Genomic DNA, 26,690 nt, shown 5'->3' with positions numbered 1-26,690 from the left:
CAGTTTCGCCGAGGTCAGGATATAAGTTAGGGGGTTGTTGTCCAATTTCACCTCAAACCTGGCCCCATAGAGGCAGTCACTCAGCTTATCTACCACCGCCCATTTCAACGCCAGAAATTCCAACTTGTGCATGGGATAGTTTTTCTCGGAGGGCAACAGACTCCGGCTGATAAACACAATGGGCATCAACCTGGTGCCCTGATCCTTGTACAGAACGCCCCCTAAACCCTCTCGGCTACCATCCCTCTGCAGCACATACAACAATCGGGGGTCCACAAAAGCCAGCACCGGCACCTGGGTCAGTAGCTCCTTCAGTGACTGGAAAGGCCTCTTCACATTTCACATCCAATGGAATCAATCCTGAACATAGCCCCCACAATTGTAACTCTCGCTTCGGCTAGCGACTTAATATAGGGGATGATAGCCTCCGGCCCAGCCAAAATTAAGAAATCTCATTTGAGTGGATGCTGCGTGACGTGCTCCCCGTTACAAATCAGTTCCATGAAATAACAAACAGTACACGTTATGTGATTAAAAGACTGAGCTTTATAATTCTTAACCTGACTATATGGTTAGTAAAGGAAACAAAAAATGAAAATGAGCCCATTCTCATGATACAGTCTAATGCACAATGTTGGAGCTCACTGATAAGGCCGTTCGTCCACCGTTTGGACCGTCGCTCCAAGTCCACTCCGTCCCAGGTCTACCAACTCTCTCCATTCACGTCTTCTCTCCCTGGCAAAAGACCATGAATTCCCAGCTCCCAAACACAAAAATGAACATCATCCCGCTCACTAGCTAGCATGCCGTTATCTCTAGTCATAACCCAAATGTTGCTGCTACAGAAAAGCCATTACATTAGCAGAGAAACCTTACAGCGTGTTATAGCAGCATAAGACAGCAAGGTCAAATTTGGACTACTGTGTGCAGTTTTGGTCACCTGCCTACAAGAAAGATGTAAGCAAGGTTTAAAAAGTACAGGGTAAATTCACAAGGATGTTGCTGGGTCTGGAAGACCTGAGTTGTAAGGAAAGATTGAACAGGTTAGGACTGTATTCTTTAGAACACAGAAGATTGAGAGGAGATTTGACAGAAGTATACAAAATTATGAGGGGTATAGATAGGGTAAATGCAAGCAGGCTTTTTCCACTGAGGCTGGGTGGGACTACAACTAGAGGTCATGAGTTAAAGGTGAAAAGTTTAAGAGGAACACGAGGGGAAACTTCTTCAATCTGAGGTTTGTGAGAGTGTGGAATGAGCTACCAGCACAAGTGGTGCATACAAGCTCGATTTTAATGTTTAAGATAAGTTTGGATAGGTACATGGATAGTAGGGATATGGAGGGCTATGGCCTCGGTGCAGGTCGATGTGAGTAGGCAGTTTAAATGGTTTTGGCATGGACTAGATGGACCAAAAGACTTGTTTCTGTGCTGACTCTATGATTCTATTCTTGAAACTGAAGCTACTCAAATCACTTGTCTCACTGAAATAGCGACAATTGATGGTCTTGGTTAAATAGCCTTTCATAATAACAAGTTTTAACACATCGGAATTATTTGTCCAAATAAATGTTCCAGTGGTTTAAGACTATAAAATATGCATACGTGGATTCAGGTTTACTGAAACATTTTGGCCCCAGTTAAGCCAACGTTTCCTGTAAATAGTTAAAAAGATATATTTTAAAAAATAAAATGATTAACAAATTTTGTAACTATATCAAATACAGAACAAATTAGAACACTGCCAATACTACTGCAGTATTATAATACTGTGTACTGCTTCCTAGCAGGTCAGGCAGCACCTATGGAAATGAGTAAACTGTTGACTTTTCGGGCTCACATCCTTCTTCATGGCCCGAAGAAAGGGCTCAGACTGAAATGTCAACTGTTTACTCATTTCCATGGATTCTGCCTGACCTGTTGAGTTCCTCCAGCATTTTGTATGTGCTCCATTGAATTTCCAGCATCTGCAGAATTTCTGGTGTTTATTATTAGTTCCTAATAGTTATTGATGGAGGAATTCATCCAGTATATGCTGCTCTTTTCATTGAATGTAAATGAACAAAATCAGCATTGACACCTAGTGTGGATAATAGACTGCCTTCAGACAATGCTTTTGACAACTGCATCCTCCAAATCTTCATTTTCATTGTAACATTCAAGATTATTGTTGACACCTTCAAATTCTTCATGGTTCCTAACCTGTTGAAGTAGCAAAGTTGTTTCATTTTCAGTCCTGGCCGTTTCTGGCATTTATTTATTGAAATATAGCCCATCAAACCATGCTGCCCAGCAACCCCCAACTTAACCCCAGCTGATCCACAGGACAAGTTACAATGACCAATTAACCTACCAACTGAAAAGTCTTTTGGCTATGGGAAGAAAACTCAGAGGAAAACTATACGGTCATGGGGAAAACATACAAACTCCTTATAGACAGCAGCAGGAATTAAACCTGGATTGCTGGTACTGTAAAGTGTTGTACTAATCAAGTCAAGTCACTTTTATTGTCATTCTGACCGAATTGCTGATACAGTACATAGTAAAAATGAGACAACATTTTTCAGGACCATGGCACATGACACAGTACAAAAACTAGACTGAACTACATAAAAAAACAACACAGAGAGGAAAAAAACAACTACACTAGACTACAGACCTACCCAGGACTGCATAAAGTGCACAAAACCATGCAGGCATTACAATAAATAATAAACAGGACAATAGGGCAATCATAACATCACCATGCCACCCCATCTCATAACCTGAATGCTTGAAACCGCAGTGAGCAAAACCATTCTAAACTGTCTTACTGCTTATTTCTCCCCAACTATCAGTGACAAAAATCATTGCTTTTTGAACATAAACCCATGAAACTCATTTAAACTATTTAAAAACTGTTCATTCTAAGCACAATGTAGTGTCTAACAGCCACAACAGCATGCGAACGATGCTACTTAGAAGTCTCCTGTCCAATTAAGCAGCATAGTGTGCCAAAAGGGAATCCCAGTAATTTTCTTGAATAGATTTTGTTGTTTAAGAGTTGTCCAAGATAAGCAGCTACCCTGATTCACCGATGACCCAATTAACCAGGATCCATTTTATTTGCTGGTTTTATGGTTTGAAATATATCTCATCAATGTACAGAAAGATTAAATTAAAAAAGCAAAAAACTATGTATTATATTAAGATAAAAATCAGATGTTAGGTAGGTTATTGAAACCTATCAAATATTGTATTGAAAGGCCTAATGGACATGAGAGGATGCTTCCAATAATGGGGGAAGTCAAGGCTAAGAGGGCACAGCCTTGGAATAGAAGGACAACCCTTTAGAACAGAGATGAAGAGGTATTTCTTTAACCAGAGGGCAGCAAATCCATGGAATTCATTGCCATTGATGGCTGTGGGAGACAAGTCGGCAGATATATTTAAAGCGAAGGTTGATAGTTTTTGTGATTAGTATAGGCATCAAAAGTTACAAGGCAAAGGCAGGAGAATAAAGTTGAAAGGGGTAATATGTCAGCCATGATGAAATGTCAGAAAAGACTCGATTGGCTTAATTCTGCTTCTTTTGTCTTATGGTCTTGATGTATGAGGTAGAGATGGTCTTTGGCAAGTTTCAACAGGACACATTAAAAGGTTACAGCTCCAACGATATTGTGGGGTTGACTTGCATGAATTTGAAACAACCTGCATTCTACTTCAGCAGTATGCAAATTACAGTAGTTTCCGGTAACCTGCTCTAAACTGTCAGAATTACTTAAGCCAATTTATTACATAGCCCAATCTATGAATTTAAGATTGAATAATAAAGAGGCAAGCGAGCCAGCTATGGTCAGTAACAAAGAATGCTGACGAATTTTAGAAGCCAATTAAGATGGTGTAACAGATGAAACTGCAAATCACAATAAAACAGTTTACACTAATTATAAAATATTACTGAACTCTGAGGACATGTTGAAGAAATCACATCATGGGGAAGACATGGGGGAGCTGAGTGGTCTCTGTGGTAGCAAGGACTGGGCCTCAAGCTGTGGTGTCACCTGCTTGCAGCCACCCAGGAGAGAAGTGTTGGAGTCAGTGGGCTTCACAGGATGCAGACTAGCACAGCATCCAAGCTGGAGTCAGTGCTCTACCCAGGGTTCACTCATATTGTGCTCAATTGCAGGTTGCTGCGACATTCATGGACTCAGGGCCTTGGGCTATGCATTTTTTGTGTCTGTATTTTACTGACATGTGTGATACTAGCATGGAGTAGATTGATCCCACCGCTATCCCCAAATCTAAAACTTCCTGATGGACTGAGCTGAGGCCTTCCTTTTTCCTTCAGCATTTTCAGGAAGACTGGGTCATCTCTCCCTGGATTATCCAATCCTCATATGATTGATATTTACGTTCTGCATAATCCATGGAACATCAGCTCTCTGAACCACTGACATTATCAGATCCGGGGGCGGGGGGGGGGGGGGGTGAAGAAGAGAGATCGTAAAGTAGCTATAGTGCTTGTAGCTGCTGTGATGTCACAGAGGACTTGCTTTGTATGCCAACAACCAGGTCACCTAACAAGGAACTGCTGGAATAGACATGGAAGGGTAAGGGAAGTTATTTGTTACAGCTGGCAGTGTCCTGAAAAGAGAGGAAGGTGTGAGAATCACTCACCGTAGCAGGCAGAATTGACAGCAGTGCCCTCTCTTTCTGATTTGACTGCTGACCAGATTATAGAGCTTTTGAGGTCAAGCATCCAGATCAGATAAATGGCTTGCGGCAAACTCTTATTGCCTTTGATGGTCATCTGCACATGTATACAAGTGGTTTATTGGGGGCTGGTAATTTGAAATGTTCATGGATACGGGGTCATCAGTATTGATATCTAATCTACCCTTGCACACGACTGGAGAGGCGATTTGCATTATCAGTAAAGGAGGTGAAACAGTGAGGGCAGAGAGAAGTCAGTCTCAGGTACTTGAGATTGAGGGAGTGCAGCTTCCTGTAGATTTCTGAGTGTGCCCAATGAAGGTATTACCCTGGGGATAGACACACTGAGTAAAGCAGGCATGCTATAATTGACTTAGAAAACAGAGGACAAGACAGGCATTGTGAACATGTGCAACCCACAGAGCAGCTAGCACAGTCCACAGAGGGACAACAGCCCTAAGCAGGGAGGGGGGGGGGGGGGAGAGAGCAATGTGTGGAAATCATGTCAGGAAGTCCCAAGAGTAGGGGCCAAGCACAGCCAACAGTTATTAAAAGTAATACAGCTGCCTGCAGAGGTAGCAGTGATTAAAGAAAAGGGTCACCAGAAAGGATATAGTATGGAGCAGAAAAGGAATGAGTAGGCAGATATCAGTACAAGGAGGGCAGTGGAAGAACAAGGGGCAACAAAAATTACAGGAAGCAACTACAAATAATAATTTATTAAGACCACATGGAGAATTGAAGGATCATTGTAATCGAGTGAATGCACTGAGGGGCTGAGCAAAACAGCAACAAGTTGTTGCTTATCAGAGACAGCCAGAAGGGGAGGAGATAGTCCTCCCACAGCGGGGTAAGGGAGCTGCCTGAAAATACAGGTTTCGCTCCCAGGTGGATAGGACCACAGGTGGTGCTCCAGACGAATGACGACTGTATTTGTGTACAGATCCAGCAAGGTAGAAACATTGAACTCAAGTTAAACCATACGATTCACCTTCCTATCCCCGTCGCGAACAAGCGTACTCAGTAACAGTGCTATTGCACAGAACCTAAGTAATGAACACAAACTGGCTGCATTATTTCTGACCACATCTGACAGAAGCAGACCCACTACAAATGCTCTAATGCTCTCGTGTCTTCTGCATTTACAAGCCATGATCAGCGTAACAGTAACTGTACTCTGTAATACAGGGTGGCTCCTGAAGGTAGATAATTAGTTGAATATATCAAAATAGAAAGATACTGGGGAAAACAGATGGAAATGGATCCAAGTTACAGCAGAGACATCAATATGCTTGCAATCTTATTTGTGCTGTGTGTGAATGTTGGTACTGTGTTTTGCACCTTGGCACTGGAGTAACTCTGTTTTGTTTGGCTGTATTCATGGGTATTCATGTATGGTTGAATGACAATTAAATTTGAACATGAACTTGAATCTCATACACTTGTTTGCTTGCTCGTGCTTTTGAAGTGTAATGCGCTGTAAGGTTTCACTACTAATGTAATGGCCTCTCTGCAATGTTTCTCTACTAATGTAATGGTTTCTCTGTAGCAGCAATGTTTGGGTTATGATTAGAGTTAACGGGGGCTTTGGAATGTGTGCCATCCAATGAGAGGCATGTTGTTTCTTTCTTGTGGGTCTGAAAGAAGGGATTCGCAGTCTTTTGTTTGGCGGAAGATGGAGAGAGAGCATGCCAGAACGGGGAAGTCATAGTCTGTAGGATGGAGTGGACTGGAATGGGGCCAGGAGTCGAGACCCAGTGGTGGGGGGGGGGGGGGGGGAATTGATAGAGAACGAACAAACGGGAAAACCATGAGCTCCAATGTTGCGCATTATATTGTTTCATGAGAATAGGCCCTTTTTCTTCTTTTTCTTTACTAACCCTATAGTCAAATTAAGAATTATAAAGCTCAATTGTTTAATTGCATATTGTGTACTGTTTGTTATTTCGCGATACTGATTCGTAACAGGGGAACACATCACACAGCATCCACCCAAACAAGATTTCTCAAGTTTGGCCGGGCTGGAGGCTGTCTCCCCCTAGAGAAAGCTGCTAGCTGAACCTCACAGTTATAGAAGTCATTGTGTAGTCATGAAATAGCAGGGCACTATCATGTTCAATGTGCCAGGGCAGCCTTTGATCAACTGAGGAAAGAAAGTATTTGAAAATCAAGACCTCAAGCATGGCAGTGTTCTATTTTATTGAGCATGGCTCTACTTTAAGTTCCATTGCACTGGTGAGCTCCAGGCAGGCAGAAAACAAGGATGTGCTCAAACTTTTCTTGAAGAAATACAACGTTCTAATAATTGTTGTGAACTTCTGTCTATGACCACTCAGACAGGATGAGAAACATCCAAGATGAAAATTTAAGGTCACGAACTGGGAACATGCAGAAGCCCTGCAAGAAGGTCAGAGGGACTATGTCATTGCACAACAAATAACTATTAAAGAATCAAGCTTATTTACCATGGTTACATTGTAAACATACAGTGAAATGCATTGATTATGTTATCAACCAACACATCTGATGATGTACTGGGGCAAAGCCTGCAACTGTCTCCACACATTCCACCACCAAGACGGCATTTTTTAAAATCAAAATATACTTTATTCAAAAATAAAATTATATACAATAAACCATTCAAGACGGCATGCCTTCAATGCTCATCAGAATAACACAGAATGCAAAAAACAACAGCAAAACAAGCCCTGTTCCTCCTTCCCATCCACCCACACTTGCACATACACAGTCCTCTAATGCAAAACAGGCCATCTTCTGCAGCCTCCAGCAGACTGATTCGGACTTATGACATCAGGCATTGGGCTTACAACTACCCCACAGAGATCCTGCCTGCCCCATCAGCCTCCTCTGTCTGGCCCTATTTATGGTGTATATGGAGTTCCAAATTGGTCTCATTAGCAACCTCAGAAACCACAAACCAGAGTGGGAGCAAGCCATTCTCAAACTCAGGAGACTGACAAAGAAGAATCTTCATGTTTTTTGAAGCCATTGAACATTGATTGCATGGTTCCTTACAGAATGAACTGATTAATGGTTAACTTTGCTGCAAATCACGAGTGGCAAAGAGTTGGGGCTGCTTCCAAGGATATGGTTCAGAGAATTGCACTGCAGTGTGGTGGGGCGGCACAGTAGTGTAGTAGTTACCACAACACTTTGCAGTAAGAGTGACCCAGGTTCAGTTTCTACCAACGTCTGTAAGAAGTTTGTATATTCTCCTCATGACAGCATGGGTTTCCTCTGGGTCTTCCGGTTTCCTCCCACAGTCCAAAGATGTACCAGTTGGTAAATTAATTGGTTGTAAATTCTCCCATGGTTAGGTCAGGGAATTGTTGGGCGGCGCAGTTCAAAGGGTCAAAAGGGCCTATTCTGTACTGTATTGCAATTAATGTTTTAAAAAAAATAATTGGTTATGAACTTGGGTGAAGGATTGCCACTTATTTTGCCAGCTGTAATGTTGTGTTTATTACTCTTTAAGGAGGCCAATGCATGGTTAGCTGTGCTGATGGGAGAAATGCTGATTGTTTGCTAAAAACTGAGCCATTCTGACACTATTTCCTACACTTTATCCATAAGAGTGAATCACATTCTTTCTAACTGTATTGTGTCAGATATGTGTTTAAACATATCTGTCCTTTCAAGTTCAAGTTGCTTTTTATTGTTGTTTTGACCATAACTGTAGGTACAGTACACAGTAAAAATGAGACGACGTTTTTCAGGACCATGGTGTCACATGAACAATACAAAAACTACACTGAACTACATAAACCAACACATAAACTACACTAGACTACAGACCTACCCAGGACTGCAGAAAGTACACAGAACAGTGCAGGCATTACAATAAACAAGACAATAGGCACAGCAGAGGGCAGTAGGTTGGTAGTCCAATGGCTTGTGGGAAAAACTGTTACATAAATAATCAGCTGAATGGCGGCGTCCGGGATTCCGTCCGTTTCTGTACTCACGCTGAGTACTTCGTTGCCACAGATGTAGTCCAATTTAATGTCCATTTGAGAGCAGAATGGACGGGAGAGCCAGCTGGCTAGGACTTGCTTTTTTCCTGGCACGGACTCCTGCCCACTCGCCTCACTTCCACTTCCTCACATTGATCCTATTATTGTTATTATTCTATTACGGTTTTATTGAGTGTACCCACCAGAAGATGAATCTCAGGGTTGTATATGGTGACATATACATACTTGGATAACAAATTTACTTTAAACTTTGGAGGAGACAGAAACCATTGCTCATGCACAGTTAAGAGTTGCTTGACAAATAGTTATGCAATTTAGTGGATATAATGTCATACATTGCAGTATTTTAGATAATTGCAAGGGTTTGAAAATTGCAATGGCCATTCAGAGGTTGGTAAATTTTAGACTTCAGCTCAAAGACTGACTTCATTTCTTTTTATAAAAAATAATTGCAACTGCTTATATAAATATAACACCAGATTTCTGAATCCACAAAACGGAACATGTGGAATACATACACCCTGAAGCGTTGCACATTAAATGCAAAGTGTGCATCATATTTCCAAATGACTTGTTACAAATATCACATCTGTTAAAAAAACATACAATCAACAATTAGAAAGCAGGAATCAAAACTAATTAAGTCTGGACAATTATTGGAAAAGAGAACCTTATCAGATTAAATGACTCAAAAATATCATTTCAGTTCCACAATTTCAAGAATTAACTTTAGCATTAAATTTGACAATTTGTATGGTGTTTTTCCTGATTAGTTGCAAATTGTAAGTGAAGCCTGAGCTTGATACAACAAAAAGGATTAATTAGCACCTTGTTTGTGAGAACAATGAAATAACTACATCTGCATTTAGCTCCATCACATTGGCAGGTTCGCTTACATCCCCAGACACTAGAATCAGCACCTAGCAATGTTGTAGAGTCAGTATTACAGCATAGATACAGTCCCTTCAGCCCAACCAGTTTATGCTGATCATTCTGTCCACCCAGCTAGTCCCAATTTCCTGAGTCAGCCCATATTCCTCCCTGCACTTTCTTAAATCTCTTCTCTCTTCAGTTGTCCATCGGAATCCGATGACGACATCCACTCCTTTAACGGTGAGATCTTTGATGACTATACAGTCCTATCCTGGACCCACAAGTTCTAATGCAGGTGGGACATGTATATGTGGTAGTGGTGGTAATGACGGCAACCATGGCTGCATTTCTCCTGGCTCTCTTCTGTTGTCTTCTAGTTGTTCTTTCCATCTCCAGAATACGAACCCCGTCCCTACACAGCTGTCGCCAAGTGTTACGGTCAGCAGCAACATCTTCCAGGTCCTCAGGTCTGATCTTGCACTTCCTTAAAGCATTCTTCATCTGATCCTTATAGCGCTTCTTCGGCCCTATAACACTGCGGGCTAGCTGACATGGGGGCATCCTTATCATGTGCCCCAGCCACTGCAGCTGATGCTGGGTGATCATGGTCTCAATACTCCTGCAGTTGGCCTTTACAAGTATTTCAGTGCGAGGCACCCGCTCGCACCAAGTAATTCCCAGGATGCACCGAAGGCAGCTTATGTGGAAGCGCTCCAAGGACTTGATGTGGTGGCTGTAGACAGCCATAAAGGAGGGTGGTGACACAGACAGCTTAGTATACAGCGACCTTTGTGGTGGGACGAAGGCTCCTGTTCTGAAAGACTCTACGCTGAAGTCTCCCAAAGGCAGCTGATGCCTGTTTAATGTGGCTCTGGATGTCGCTGTCAATGCCGCTATCCTCAGAGAGAATGCTCCCCAGATATTTGTAAGATGCCACTACTGACAGCTTTTCATCACCAACAGTGAAGGCAGGTAGGGTGGGTGGGACAGTAGCACTCCATTGGCAAATACAGGTACGGGTATTTCTTAAATACAGGTCCGGTGTCAACCACTTCCTCTGGTAACTCTTTCCACAGACACACCTCTCTGCATGAAAAAGTTGCCCCTCAGGTCCCTTTTAAGCTTTCCCCTCTCACCCCCTAGTTTTATCCATGTACCCCACCTATGACTCTTCCTACCCTGTGGAAAAGACAGTTAGCATTCATCTCATTTACACCTCTCATATTTTTAAACACTTCAAAAAAGGTCACCCCTTATCTTACAATATTTCCAAGAAATAAAAATGATCTAAACAATGTTTTGAAACAACCATACCAAAAGGGAATGCGTTCAACCATCTAAAGAAATTCAGAGACAGAGAAGAAACACTAAACTAAAACAGACTTGGCATTCTGATGAGAAGAGTCATTAAACTGAAAAGTTAACTGTTTTTCCTTCATGGATGCTACTTGATCTGCTGAACATTTGTTTTTAAACTTCATCTCCTCTATTCCCTGTCTTCCAACATCTCTTTCAGTATATTTTTACATTGGTGCACACTGTAATACCCCTCTACCACAGTAAGAACATATATATGCTTTCAAAATGCTTGGGACAGGAAGTTTTTCAGATTTTGGAATATATAATGAGATAGCTTGGGATCGCTGTCATTTCCTTCTCCGAATTTATGTGCTAACATAAATAAGTAGTGTCTAACACTTGCTCATCGCATGTATTTAACTGTAAAAATTATTACATACCATTAATACAATGAAAATATAAATATGTGCAAGGTAACAAAAGCAGCACAGAAACATCGGGAGAATGAATACGTGAATCAGCTGATGGACAACGACAACAACAACAACAGCAGGCTTTCAGTTTCTACAACGCCATGTTTTGGTTTAAAGGTTACAGTACACTATATTTGTATATTACTTTTTTTTAGGCTTGTCTAAGATATAAAAACAATCATTGTAGACTTGTTCTGGTGTTACATTTTCATCAGTGACAATCTCCACAAACCCATCAATGAATTTCTTTGCTGCATTGTGATTAATGAACGCTTGATCTTTAAAATTCACAAACACCTTCAATTTTCAGTTCATCACGACAGAACTTCATTTCACAATCTGCACACCGTTAAGCGGCATAAGTTCACATTAACACTGATGAAGCCATTCAATAGATCATCATCGATATCTTCCATTTTTCACTTTATGTAGTGTTTTCCTATTTTTCATTAACTTCTGTTCATGTGAGGTCACATCTCAGAAATGTCTGTGATGCACATAAATCTGTACACCACCTGGAAACCTTCCCAGCGCCTTGTGGAATTTTCTATTTGTGATGTCATGTTAGTGCTCTAAAAAATTTTGAATTTAAGGTTCTCAGATTTTTGAATTTTGGATGAGGGGTAATCAACCAGTACATTATTTCACTTCCAGGACCAATCTCAACCTGCAACCCCTCTGAGGATTGCTTCCATACTTCGCAAACATCCATCTATTCATTACTTCCCCATGACCCTAGCTCATTTCATCTTCCTCCTCCGCTCCTCCACACAGACGCAATATGCACATTCATGTATCTTCACAGAAAATATTAATAGTTGCTTATTAACCTCATAGTGATTACATTTCAAAGGTACACCATTGGATACAATGCATTTTGGAATTTAGCAAAGGATCTGAAAAGTACCATGTAAATGTAAAACTTGTTTTTCTTTTACTAACTTACACTGTCTCAAAGTCATAGTAAATTTGTTACCGAAGTATCATATGTTACCATATACTACCCTGAGATTAATTTTCATGCATTTACAAGAAAATAAAGAAATACAATGGAACTTAAAGACCAATGTGCAAAAGTCAGCAAACAATGCAAATACAAAAAACAAGGTAGTAGTAATAATAAATAAATAACGCTGAGAACATGAGTTGTAGAGTCCCTGAAAGTGGAGTCCATATTAAGAGCCACTGGCTAACCTCTAGCAGTTCAAAAGTACATTTCAAAAGTACACCATTGGACACAATGCATTCTGGAATGTAACAAGGTTGTAAAATGTGTCATGTAAATACAAACCTTAACTTTTGTTTAAACTAATTCACACCTATTCTTTCTATAGCTCATTACACTGAGGTATAAAGGAAGACTCCATGAGGAATCCCATGCAGTACAACCCAGAATCAAACTGACAGCCTGCACAGGGATTAAATGCCTTGGGAAAAGTCAGTGTACCTGTGCTAACAGAAAATCTGCAAAAAAAAATGCACATGTCGGCTGTAAAATGACAACACGTGCAGAATCACATGATTTTGTGTTAAAATAGCAAGTATGCTCTCATTCTGCCAATTTGCAAGTTTTAATTTCTCCCCTCATCCACCACAATTCTAATGAGTGTGTCTGTCCTGTGTGTTGCTCTGGATAGTTAAAATGATAGGTGCCAGAAATTAATCTGGAACAGAATGGCAAACTTTTTACTTCGGATATTGATGCTGTTGACACAATAGTGTTGCTGATTTTCCAAAGACAGGGATATATTCACACCTAAAGTACTACTGCCACCACTATCCCGGGTCACAAATGGACAAGTCACCATGGACCAAAGATCAAAAAAAGAATGTCGTCGATTTGCAGTGCTTAGTTAATTAAACCGAATTAGTGGAAAATAGTCTACTTCTATGGCTGGCTGGTGGCGTAGTGGCATCAGTGCTGGACTTCGGAGTGAAGGCTCCAGAGTTCAAATCCAGCCAGCTCGCTTTCCATTCGTGCTGGGTTGAGTGTCGAGCTAGCAACTTGGCCTCAAAAACAAGAAAGCCTGCTAAAAAAAACGCCGTCACGACAGCGTCCCAATGACTCCACTCAGAGTTAAGGGCAAAGGAAGGAGCCTATTTCTATGCATTCAATAAACTTTTTAAAATAAAATGAGAGTGACGAGAATATCTTTATCAGTTAAAGCACAGATACTAATACTACAAATTAAAAGTTCTGATAAATAAAAATTGGACTTAACCTAATTTTTGCAATACTGTGGATTTTGGTTAATTAGGACCAGTAATATTTTGGCCCAATTAGCTGAAGTTTCATCAAAATAGTTAAAAACGACAAACTACTTTTTAACTAAGTACACATTATGTATTTAAATGGAATACAGAACATATTAGAACACACCAATACTGCTACAGTACTATAAAACTGTATTGGTTCCTAATAATTATTGACGGAGGAATTTGTCCAGTGTACACTGCTATGATATTTTGATTGACTGTAGAACAAAATCAGTGCAGACACCTAGTACAGATAAGAGACTGCCTTCATACAATATTTTTGATGACTGCTTCCTCCAAATCTTCATTTTCATTGTAACATTCAAGATGATTGTTGATACCTTTAAATTCTTCATAGTTTCTAATTTGCTGAAGTAGCAAAAATTGTTTCATCTTCACTCCTGGCCATTACTGGCATTTCCAAGCCTAAATGCTTGAAATCACAGCGAGCAAAACAGTTCTAAGTTGTCTTATTGCTTATTTCTCATCAACTACCAGTGACAAAAATCACTGATTTTCAAACACAAGCACATGCAACTGACACTATTCAAAAACTGCTCGCTCTAAGTATGGTCTAATGGCCACATGTACACACAACTGACAATAGTTAGAAACGGTTTGGCAAGTCTCCTGTCCCAATTAAACAGTATCGTGTCAAAAATAAATGAAAGGAATCCCAACTATTTTCTTAATTTTTCTGTTTAAGAGGTGTCCCAAATAAGTGGTTGCCCCGATTAACTGATGGCCCAAATAACCAGAATTCACTGTATATTTCTCCTAGAGGAAAGATATTATTAAGATTGAAAGAGTACTGAGAAAACTTACAAGGAAGAAGGAACTCAGGATTAGAGAACTTGAGTGATTGGGAAAGGTTGAATAGGTTAGGGCTTTACTCTCAGGAGTGCAGGAGAATGATGGAAAATTTCATAGTTATATAGATTAATGAGGAGTATAATTAGGGTAAATGTAAGCAGGCTTTTTCCTCTGAGTTTGGGTGAGACTAGAACTGGAGATCATAGGTTAAGGCTGAAAGGTGAAATATTTGAGGGGAACTCCTTTACGCAGAAGGTGGAATGAGTTGCCAACAGAAGTGATGGTTAGGGCTCTATTTCAACACAAGAGAGATTTTAAGAGACATGGATGCAAGGGGTACGAGGGCTATGGTCATCAATGTCAATCGATGAGACTAGGCAGCTTGCTGTGGACTAGATGGGCTGAAGAGCCTGTTTCTATGCTGTAGTACTCTCTGACTCTTCTAGGCTCATAAATTTCCTTGAAGCTTTGTCAAATACGAAACATTAAAAATAATGTATGTCCACATTATTTACTAACGAACACAGCCACGACTAGACAGGATAGAAGAATAGACCATTTATTCTCAATAATCATTTTTTTTTGCACGAATTATCAATTATTTATTCATTTAATTAACCAATGTAAAAACAGCAAAATGGGAATTTAATTATTTACACATAGAACACAGCTTGGAAATGAGCAGGCAGTGGTCTCATTTGGAATCATGTGCCATTCAACTCTGATAATCCTACACCCTTGGAATGACCAGTGCCAAACCTACAGATTTTCCAGACTGTTGAATATTTTTGTATGCAAAAATTAGTTTTATTTCACTTCTTTTTACATGTTCCATCATGGCATAATAAATTTTCAAATCAATTTCATGAATTTGAAGGGAGCAGGAAACATACTCTAGCCTCTGGCAGTAGCCGCAATTCTACCCGCACTCCTGACACCGAGCACTCTAGACACCGTTCCTGGCACCAGCCGCACAATTCACTCGGACCCTTGGCTCTGGAAGTGCACCCTGCTTATACTCTGGATCTCCAGCTTATACTATGGATGAATGAATGAATGAACTGGATGCCAGAACGTTAGGATTACCAAACAATGAAATGCTGAATTATTGGAATTTTACCAAAATGTTTACTACTGGGGTTAAATTTATTCGATATAATTGTTAGGGCAGCATAAAATTGACATTTGTAGTCCTTCCGCTCCACCTTCTTAGTCTAGCTTCATCTCCCTTTTTTCCCAGTCCTAATGAAGGGTCTCAGCCCAAAACCTCAATTGGTTATTTCCCTCCATAGATGCTGCCTGCCCTGCTGAGTTTTTCCAGCATTTTGCAGGACACTTTGCATAAAATTGCAAGACCCAGAGAACACCCTCAGGGTCTTTTTGCAAACTTAAAGGCTTTACCATGGATATTTAAGGAGTAAAGGCTGATGTGTATAAATCCCACAATTATTATGGATGAAAGAGGTCACTCACGCATTTGATAGATGCCCAATCGAGAGTATCCTAAGTGGTTGCATCACAGCTTGGTATGGAAACACCAGTGCCAGAAAAGGAAGTCTACACAAAGTGGTGGATCTTGACTCTCCCAACTCTCCCAACTCTCCCAGCTCTCCCAACCAATCAGCACATTTACATGGAGCACTACCATAAGAGAGCAGCATACAACATAAAGAACCCTCACCATGCTCTCTTCTTTCTCCATTGAGCAAGATACAGAAGTCCTAGGTCCTGAACTACCAAGTTCAGGATCAATTATTACCTTACAACCATTAGGTTCCAGAACCAGCGTGGATAACTTCATTTACCATGACTGAACTGATTCCACAACCTACAGACTCACTTTCAAGGACTCTGCAACTCATGTTCTCAGTATTATTTTATTTATTTACACAATCTGTCTTGCTTATTGGCTGTTTGTAAGTCTTGATTTATGTATAGCTTTTCTATAGTGTTTCTTTATTTTCCTGTAAATGCCTGCAAGAAAATTAATCTCAAGGTAGTACAATGGTAGCATATCTATACTTGGATAATAAATTTACATACTTTGACAAAAATTTGGAACTACCATGCACCTCCTATTGAATCATCTTTTAGAAGTGAGGCACCATTTTTGCTTCCGCTAATCTTATCTATTCTCCCTTCATTAAGGAGGTATGACTGAGACATTAAGACCTTAGCCCTGCTCCTGTACTACTTGGAGTTCAAATTATTTTGCTGAGGAGTGCAAATAGTTACATAACGTAAGTTCAACAGCCTCAGTTCAAGCTACAGAGCAAATGCAGAGAGGATGTAACCATTCAAAGCCATAGTAGAAACAAAACAGATGAATTGTTAGTCATTGACCCGCAGTTGAAATGTGGCAGTTTTATTTGAGACAAAAAAGAGTTGGTGTTTCCTTAAGTCTAACTTCCACAATTTCTGAGCAGCTTTTGTTTCCGGAATTTTTTTTTCCATGAGACTGTAAGACATAGGAGCAAAATTAGTGCATTTGGTTACCTTTGGCACCATTACTAATTAAGAACCTATCAACCTTTGCTTTAAGTATACCCAATGATGGCCTCCACAGCCCATCGTGTCAAGGATTTCCACGTGTTCACCAGCCTCTTCATTCTCTAAATCAACCATGGCAAAAAACAGAGGACATTTTATGGATATGGACTTACTGACTAGCTCCAGGAACAAAGTTGAAACAACTTGCTCTTGCCTAACTACTACCTGCATTTATATTTATCAATACAGTGTGGAACAGGACATTCCAGCCCCACAAGCTGCACCACCCAGCAACCTACCTGTTTAACACTAATCATAAGACAATTCACAATGACCAATTAAGCTACTAGAACATTAATAGTGTGCTACATCAAGATGTTTAGGGCATACACCAAAATCTTGATCAAAGTAGTAGGTTTCAAGATTTTCAAAGAAAGAGAGTGAGATAAAGGTTTAAGGGGCAAATTCCTAGAGCAAAGTGTCCAACTGTGGAGCAAGTAAATTTGGAAATGAGCTGGAGAAGGGCAAACATAATGATTGTAAGGTTGAACATTACAGAGAATGGGAGGATTGGAGCAAGTAAAAAATAGGAAAATCCAATTAATGTCTTTAGAAAAACAAAGGTGAGAAGGGGTTAAGGGAAGCAGATACAGTGTGCGAGTTAATAATAATAATAATAAAAGGAAAGAGACCAACTCCTCTGAGCTGAGGAAGCACATGCTCCTGAGAAGATACAATGCATCCTGCTTAGGTCAACTGTTATTTCCTTCACAACCAGAAGTGAGAAATAGGGAATACACACAAATAACACAAGGATATGATTTAGAACTGTGCTAAAGTGTGCACAGTTGGCTTGGCCAGTCACTTGCTACCAGAAGAAACTGGCTAATTTCTGCTGGAGTCAAGAGGAAGCAGCTTCTCTGCTGCAGTTGTGGTTTCCCTAACTGAGAACAGTTAGACACTGGTGGTGACCTCTCCCTCCTTTGGACTCTGTAGATACCTGTATGTGTAATGCCCTCCCAGTTGGTGTTTGCTGGCAATGTATTTTATCTCTACTAGTGTACTGCCTTCAGGATGACACACAGTTCTCTAGGGGAAGCATCTGCAAGAGTTACATGGTTGCCTTCTCCATCGGTGGAAGGAAAATACGGGCTACAAGAGAAGCCATACAAAGAGAGGGCTCATGAGTGCAGTGGTGATCCCAACTGGGCTGAGCTTCCACCTCAGCTAGATTTACTCATTCAACTCAGTTACCAAAACCCTCTTCAGAACCCAGACCAGCACAACACAAGCCAATGTTTGGAAATACCCTCTGTGCCATTCCACAATGCATGGAGGTACTTCCAGTACAGACTGCTTCTGCACACTCTTATGCTCTCTAGCTTGTGTCTGCCTTCTGGACCTGCCACGGGGATCCATTTTGCCATCTGTTAGTCAGTGGGTGGAGTGGGAGATGAGATTCTTGAGAGGCGATTCCTCTGGCTAAGACTCATCCTTCACACTTGGGGTAGAGAATGTTGCACAGAGCAATGCCATGCAACAGGTTTTTATTTTGGATCACAGACTCACTTGGAAAATATCCTCATTAGTCTGCTCCTATGCATAGAACACGGTGGCTATTCACAGGTCCAGCCACTGTGCTTTTGAGGGTTCACCAAGCCAATTGCCTGGCACTCATTTGAAGATAGATACATGCCTGGGTGTCCCTACAGAGAGAGCATGTGATGTCCACTGGCTCTGGAGACATACTGGACAACTGAGATGACAGCGGCTGGAGCACATCCTGGAGAAGATTGGCACCGTTTCAGCTTAATGTTTATTTTCTCAATAGCAAACTGAGAGTAATAATATTGGAAATGCATTAATAAATAATTTATCAGAAAAAGATGATATTCGCCATACTCCTTTACAGCTCACTACAGCCCCGGATCCTTTGCTCTCTTTGAACTGACCATACCCTGTTTCCACACTCCCCATCAATATTTAGAGATTTTTAAAATAAAAATCACGTAATATTTAAAAACAATATTAAAAATTGCATTTGGTGTATTGATTGGAATAATATCGAACAACCCTGAAAATCTGCTGAATTAAGAGTTTTACCGTACGGATCAAGCATTCTGTATTCAAAATAAAACTGCTGACAAAATTTTAAATATAAATTTGAGCAATCAATGGGAAATATATTCTTGTTGACCCCTCACAAGGGGGTGGGGATGCATAGCTGAACAGCAGGCTATGTTAAGAATACAGAAGCTCTCATCTACTGACCAGAAAGACTATCCCCAAATCACTCAACATCAATGCACAACCAAATGGCTGGACCAAAAGTTATCTTCGCTTCCCCAAGACTCACTCTTCACCATTCACAAATCTGATTCTGTGCTGTTGCAATAAAATAACTAGAGGTGTTTGTGACAATTAAACATAGTTATAAAATTACACTGATAATGAAAAATGCATTGTAGTGTCAGGCAACTTTTGAAAACAACTACTTGTTTTTACATACCAGTAGTTCCAAATATAGCAAATTGATCATACAATCAGACAAAAACTGGATGGAATAAAGAGATAACAAAAGATTTATTGACAGATAATTTTAAAGATAAGAAACAGAGCGCTATAGAAGGGTAATTTCTGGAGCAGGCTGTTACTGTTGGCGCAAAAGGAGGGATGGGGGCAGAGTTGGAGAAGAGATCTCAGAGTGATATTCAACTAGAACTAATTAGAAATAAGGTGGGTTAAGGGGACATGGACTGCAGATGGGCTAAACCAGAGGAGAGTTGGAGATTGCTACAGAGGTACTTGTTGGAAGATCAGTTCAGAGTACAATAAAACACTGAAATTGCAACTTCATCATCATAGCTTGTCACACCAGTCAGCCAGCCACTCTAGTGTTGTTTGGTTGATGTTGAGCAGGTCAGTGTCAGTTAAATCAGGTGAGAGTGGGCAGTTGTGCAGAATGTGTTCAATGTTCTGCACCCTTTCACCCACTCACAGGATTCGCTGGTCTTTAAACCCCACTTCACCATTTTGTCTCCCGTCCTACAAACTCCCGCTCTGTTGAGAGTGCACCACTTCCGTCCATCAAGCAGTGCCTCATCTGGCAACATTTCTGCGGGGTCTTGCACTGTATTGTTTGGTGGGGTTCTGGCTTCTGTTTGTTACCAGAAGTCAATCCTGTATGTTTGGGGGGATGTTCCGTGCGGTAGTTCCTCCACTATAGCAAAGCTTTTCCTCAATTTTAGGCAGTTGGAAACTGGCATATGATGGTGTAGTGGGTACCGCGGATCTGAGTTCTGTTTACCTTTTTCAATTTTTGTTGTAGTGAGTCTTTGGGTCTCTGGGGGAGCAATGCCTGCAAGTCTGTAAATGATGTTAGTGGGTGTGGGGCGCAGTGTGCCCGTGATCATTCATCAGGCTTCGTTAAACAACGGGTCTATTTTCTTCGCATGGGCTGATCTGCCCCACAGGTGCACAGTATTCTGCAGATGCATAGCAGAGTGCTAGGGCAGTGATCTAAGTGTGTGAGCATTAGCTCCCCATTTTGTGCCTGCTAATTTTTTTAAGAGAGAAGTGCAAGAGTCAACTTTCCCTCGGAGCTTTTGGATGTGGGCGGCAAATGAGAGCGTCCTATCCAGTGTCACACCAGGTAAACTGGAGTCAGATAGTGTTGGAGCTCCTTCTCACACCATTTCCTTTGACCAAGTGATCCAGTGGGTGGTAAAAGGAAATTACAACTAACCTGATTCAACCTGTCATTGGGTAGATTTAAAGCAGAGGTTGATAGCTAGAATTCTATGTATCTTAGAACACCATGCTTGCAAATTAAGTCAAAGTATAGCATATAAATGAAAAACATGAAAAGTCACATAAAGATCTCTGGATTACTCGAGTTATAAAGATCTCCGGATTATTCCATAGATAACAGGTAGCAGGACAAAAAAAACATTCGTAGTACATAGCAATGACTGAACAGGCCCATATGAAATGGGCTGAGGTAACATCACTTGAGTCAACAATGGACACATGACATGAAAGAAGTTTGCTGTAAGCGACTGTGACAAAATGATGTAGTACCATTATCACAAGGTCCATTAAAAGTGAATCATTCAACATTATTTTGCTAATGTCTCTCAAAAGTCAAATTTATTCTGAAGAATGCTATGCAGGCTCTAGAATCTCAACTAAAACCATCATTATTTACATTGGTTTCTATCATTACAGGACTTTAATATTGCTGCATTAAGCAAGCATGTTGCATATTCAACTTTATTAATAGTGTAGGTAGTTTTTTAAAAATCTGTCTGCACTTTAATTCCTGCAAATGAGGCAAAAATTAACAATGCAATTGAATGTGTTCAAGTATAACTGAATTACATTATACTCAGTGGCCACTTTATTAGGTACACCTTCTTGTTAATCCAAGCATCTGATCAGCCAATCATGTGGCAGCACCTCACTGCGTGAAAACATGCAAACATGGTCAAGAGGTTCAGCTGTTGTTTAAACCAAACACCAGAACGGGAAAGAAACGTGATCCAAGTGACTTTGAACATGGAATGATTGTTGATGCCAGATGGGGTGGTTTGAGCTTCTCAGAAAAAAGCTAATTTCCTGGGATTTTCATATCCAACAGCGTTGAGCTTACATAGAATGGTGCAAAGAACAAAAGATCCAGCCAGCGGCAGTTCAGTAGGAGAGAAGTCAGAAGAGAATGGCCGGATTGGTTTAAGGAGACAGTAACTCAAATAACCACACTGAACACGAGAGCCCCCCAGGTCTGTGCGCTCAGCCCACTGTTGTTCACTCTGCTGACCCATGACTGCAGCAACACACAGCTCAAACCACATCATCAAGTTCGCCGATGACACGACCGTGGTGGGTCTCATCAGCAAGAATGATGAGTCAGCTTACAGAGAGGAGGGGCAGCAGCTAACCGACAGGTGCAGAGCCAACAACCTGTCTCCGAATGTGAACAAAAGAGATGGTTGTTGACTTCAGGAGGGCACGGAGCAACCACTCTCTGCTGAACACCGATGGCTTTTCCATAGAGATTATTAAGAGCATCAAATTTCTTGGTGTTCACCCAGTGGAGAATCTCACCTGGTCCCTCAACACCAGCTCCATAGCAAAGAAAGCCCAGCAGTGTCTCTACTTTCTGCGAAGGCTGAGGAAAATCCATCTCCCACCCCCCTCCCCCCCCCATCTTCACCACATTCTACAGGGGTTGTATTGAGAGCATCCTGAGCAGCTGCATCACTGCCCGGTTTGGAAATTGCATCATCTCGGATCGCAAGACCCTGCAGCAGATAGCGAGGTCAGCTGAGAAGATCATTGGGGTCTCTCTTCCCACCATTACAGACATTTACACCACATGCTGCATCCGCAAAGCAATCAGAATTATGAAGGACCCCACGCACCCCTCATACAATCTCTTCTCCCTCCTGCCATCTGGCAAAAGGCACCGAAGCATTCGGGCTCTCACGACCAGACGATGTAACAGTTTCTTCCCCCAAGCCATCAGACTCCTCAATACCCAGAGTCTGGTGTGACAGCAACTTATCGCCCTCTACTGCGCCTATTGTCTTGATTATTATTTATTGTAACACCTGCACTGTTTTGTGCACTTTATGCAGTCTGTAGTCTAGTGTAGTGTTTGTGTTGTTTTACGTAGTTCAGTGTAGTTTTTGTATTGTTTCATGTAGCACCATGGTCCTGAAAAACATCGTCTCGTTTTTACCGTGTACTGTACCAGCACTTATGGTCGAAATGACAATAAAAAGTGACTTGACTTGAAAACACTAGTGAACTGATGAGCATCTCTGAATGCACAATACTTTGTACCTTGAAGTGGATAGGCTACAGCAGCAGAATACCACTTTGGGTTCCACTCCTGTACCAAGAAAAGCCGCCAAGGAGTTTATGGAACAGCTAAGCAGATAAAATATTTGTAACAACTCAGAAGTGGGTTCCAACATTGCAAAGGATATCAGCTTTCTTTTAAATATAGCAGTTAATATATTAAAACAGGAACAAATTAAAACCAACTTTGATTCCATTACAAGTAAGGAAACATTAGGATAGATGATCAAAAGTCAGATTTTTTTAAAAAAGTTGTGTTTTCAGCTAAATCAAGAAGCTCCTACAGTGCAGTGATGAGTATCAGGGGTTCACAAGAGGCTAGAATTACAGGCAGAGGTAATGCAGGACATGAGGCTCATAGAAGCCATCCATATAAGCTGCAGTTCTACATCTGAAAAAAAAACTGCCAATCTCTCTTTGCAGAGCAACACAATGAGGCTCAGAGCGGAATCCGAATAAAGAGCATCACATAAAGTCAGATATAATAAACAGGTGATATATTTCACTCTATAACCAAGCTTAAAATCTCTTTAAATGTTACAAGGATTCAAGCACTTTGTAATCAAGCTTAAAATCTCTTTAAATATTACAAGGATGCAAGCACTTTGCGGTATCTGATTCATACTAGACCTAACATGATCAATTTCAACTATCAACAACTAACTAAAACTTGGAAATTCATTAACCTACTTCATTGTTAGCATCAGGTAATATCAAAACTTCTGGAAGTAATCTCTTTACTTCAACAGAAAGATGCCTGGACAAAAGCAAGGAAGCTTAAACAGACCGCACAATATTTTGGTTAATCAATTTTTTTCTCTAGTGCTGCTGCAATTAAAATAACATTTATAGATACATCATAAAGCTAAAACATTTGTAATGAACATAATTAAATGATAGCCAATTTTTTAATGTCTTCCTCAATTTAATACGCATTAAACCCACTATTTCCCTTGGTGTTTGCTATGACAGAGTCAACATGAGCCACATCAACTAAAATGATTCACAATCATATCCTAAATTTGCTTTAAAAAAAAGTAGTCTAGAAGCCTAATTATCACTCAGAAATACAGGTGGAATTAATCAGTATTTCAGTTGACACGTGTCATATTCATTTGTAGAGGGTCTAAATGGAAATAGTCCCAATCATTAATTGGATATCTGATTTGCCAGTCACATTAACAAAAATGGAAGCTACTCATAGGATAGCCAGAATATTGTTCACTGTAGAGTACAAAAAAAGTTGAAAAGAGATTTTGATCCAGGTGTACAAGATCATGAGTGGTTGAGATGCGACTAAAAAGCAGAAAAGCTGCATAAGATTCAGAAATTTGGGTACAGAGGCTCAAAATGCAAGAGAAAAGTTTTTCTTTACTAAGAGGAAAATTATGACCTGGAACTCACTGCCTCTAAAGCTAGTGAAAAGTCAATCAAGGTATTAAAAACAATTTAGTTAGGGTGAGGAAATGATTTCAGGGGATACAAGAAGCAAAATAAGACAGCTGTACAAGATCTAAAGGCCAAATGGCCTCTTCCTGAGTTGTTATGATTCTAAGAGGTGACAAGAACCTTGGAGCGACCCCCAGAGCCTCAGAATAAGGTGCTGGGAAGAAGACGGAGGGAAAGAATAGTGATGACAAGTGAAGGGGGGGAAGAGAAAATCTGAAGGAAGTCAAAGTAAAATTTTAATCGAAGTGCGTATATTGAAATTTACCTTGAAATTTATTTTCTTGCAGGCATTTACAGGGAAATAAAATATAATGTAGAATTTGTGGAAAAACTACACATAAACAAAGACTGAGTTAAACCTGTATCACCTGTGCTAAACTAAAATTCAGGCATGCTAACGAGGCTGAGGATTGTAGGCGTCTCTTTTTCTTTGTCGCCGAGTTCTCGGGACCTGTGCCGGTACCGGGCTGGGTGAGCACCGGGAACGGCTGTAAACAAAGCGACGGGGTTGCTGCCCTGCGCGCCTCGTCCCCGGCAGCCGGAGTCAGGAAACGGTGCGGGCTCCGGTGTTCCGCCGGCCGCTCAGGTACAGACAACCGCTCACACCTGAGGTGGCCCGGGCCCGGTCCCCGCTGCTTCCCCCCATTGTTTTCCGCTCCTGGGGTAAATTTCGGGATTCCTCTGACTGAATTGAAACTCCCGCAGTTTAACTCCTCTTTTCCTCTCCACCCTACGTGACCAGGTGCCGGGGCTTCCCAAGCCGGAGTAAAGTTGCCGCCCAAAAAAGACCTCCGAAACTTCCCTCCCCGCGGTCAGAGGCAACTTACCGGTTAATTTTCTGAGCGAATGCGCGGCGTTCGGTTGAAGTGGCCATGGTACCGCCGACAGGAACCAGAGCGGCGGCTCCAGCCCTCTTCGCACTTCGGCAATCTTCGGAATGATTCGGCGAGCCGGGAAGGGGTCGGCTCGAACCTCGGTCGTCTCCGGGAGCTGAGACGGTACTCTCGATCGGCAGTCTTCGGGATGTGGAGTAGCAGGAGGGATCGGTAATCTCCGGGAGTCGGGGAGTGCTGTCAGGATCGGCAATTTCCGGGAAGTGGGATGGTTGTAGGGATCGGCAGTCGGGAATGACTGTAGGGGTTGGCAATCTTCGGAAATTAGCTACCCAGTTTTACAGATTATTTTTTTTAAATAGAAAAATAAAAAGCTTCCACGTAAATTTAAAAAAAAGGAAATTTGAGTGAAGACTCTCTCCATTGGAGCAATTGATCTTTATTTCAGCTGAAATTTATTCTGTGCTTGGAGAAAACTTTTTAGAATTGTTGCAAACTTTATTTATGACTTTATGGAACCATATACACTATAGAGAAAGGAAGATTATTTAGGCCTTCTCCGGATACAAGGTGGGAAAATTGACCATCTGAGGGATGACTCCTTCCAGTGCAATGATTAAGGTGTTCTCTGTTTAAGTAGCCCTAGTTGGTAAGGATAACTAGTCGGGCTTCTTGCAAAGAAATGGCATGACTTAGTCCAAATTTTTATGTGTTATTAAAAGTTTGAATAGGGACAATACAGAATGCATGCTTGGCTAAAGCACAAAAATATATATTTAAAAACTAGCAAGATTGCTATCAGTAACTCCAATAGAATACTGTAAATTCATTTGAAGACAGTAGGTGCTGGAATCTAGAGCAACACAAAATGGTGGAGGGACTGTGGCCAATTAGCATCTATGGAGAGAAGTGAGCGGTTGGTGTTTCAGGTTGAGACTCTTCATGTATTCTCTATACATACAATGAGGAGCTTTCTTTCATGGAGAAATTGATGTCAGGTAATTTCTTTTGCACAGAGAGAGGTAGGTACACTGAACATGCTGCCAGGAGTGGTGGTAGAGGCAGATATGTTAGGAGCATCTAATAAACTCTTAGATAGACATGTGGATGATAGAAAAATGGTGGGTTATGTAGGAAGAAAGAGTTAGACTGGTTTTAGCATGCATTATAAAGTCAGCACAACATTGTGGGATGAAGGGCCTGTACTATGCTATAATGTTCAATGAGAGTAGTTAGGCTCAACAGGTGCATTTAAGTGTAAAAAAGGAAAAGAGATTATACTGAGAGTTTGATGAAGAAAGATTTTGAGGTACATTATCAACAATTAAGTGGAATGATTGAGACAAATGTCTTGCCCACATTGCATTTGAACTGGACTGGCAAGAACACAAAGGAGTTTGAGAAGATTTGATGTGTCAGTATGTAATAATAAACCAGATTCTGAATGGTGTTAGAATGTTTTGATGAGGTGCTGGAGAGGTTCATGGGGGAAATGTGGACAATGTGGTGTGCTGCTGGAAGGCTTTTCTACAAAGTTAAATCATGCAGCATAGGAGAGACACAGACCGCACAGATACAAAAACCGGTAAAGTAACAGCCAAAAATGATTTTTTACTGGACTGGGAGAAGATGAATGATGGTGTTGCCCAG

General features: G+C 41.0%; 1 protein-coding gene across 7 annotated transcripts in view; it reads right to left on the bottom strand.

Annotated features, from left to right (window-relative positions):
• Positions 1-25,222, bottom strand: part of dock6 (dedicator of cytokinesis 6) — a 209,529-nt gene extending 184,307 nt beyond the window's left edge. For all 7 annotated transcript variants that reach the window (XR_012101800.1, XM_073069028.1, XM_073069029.1 and 4 more), the window contains exon 1: positions 25,035-25,222. Coding sequence is in view for 6 of the 7 variants with exons in the window: in XM_073069028.1 (XP_072925129.1) it covers positions 25,035-25,081 (47 nt within the window). In the remaining variant the exon portion in view is untranslated. The remainder of the gene's footprint in view (positions 1-25,034) is intronic.
• Between the last annotated feature and the right edge of the window lie 1,468 nt (positions 25,223-26,690).

This window comes from Hemitrygon akajei, chromosome 16, assembly GCF_048418815.1.
Source record: "Hemitrygon akajei chromosome 16, sHemAka1.3, whole genome shotgun sequence".
NCBI classification, from domain to species: domain Eukaryota; kingdom Metazoa; phylum Chordata; class Chondrichthyes; order Myliobatiformes; family Dasyatidae; genus Hemitrygon; species Hemitrygon akajei.
This window is presented reverse-complemented; position numbering and strand designations above follow the sequence as displayed.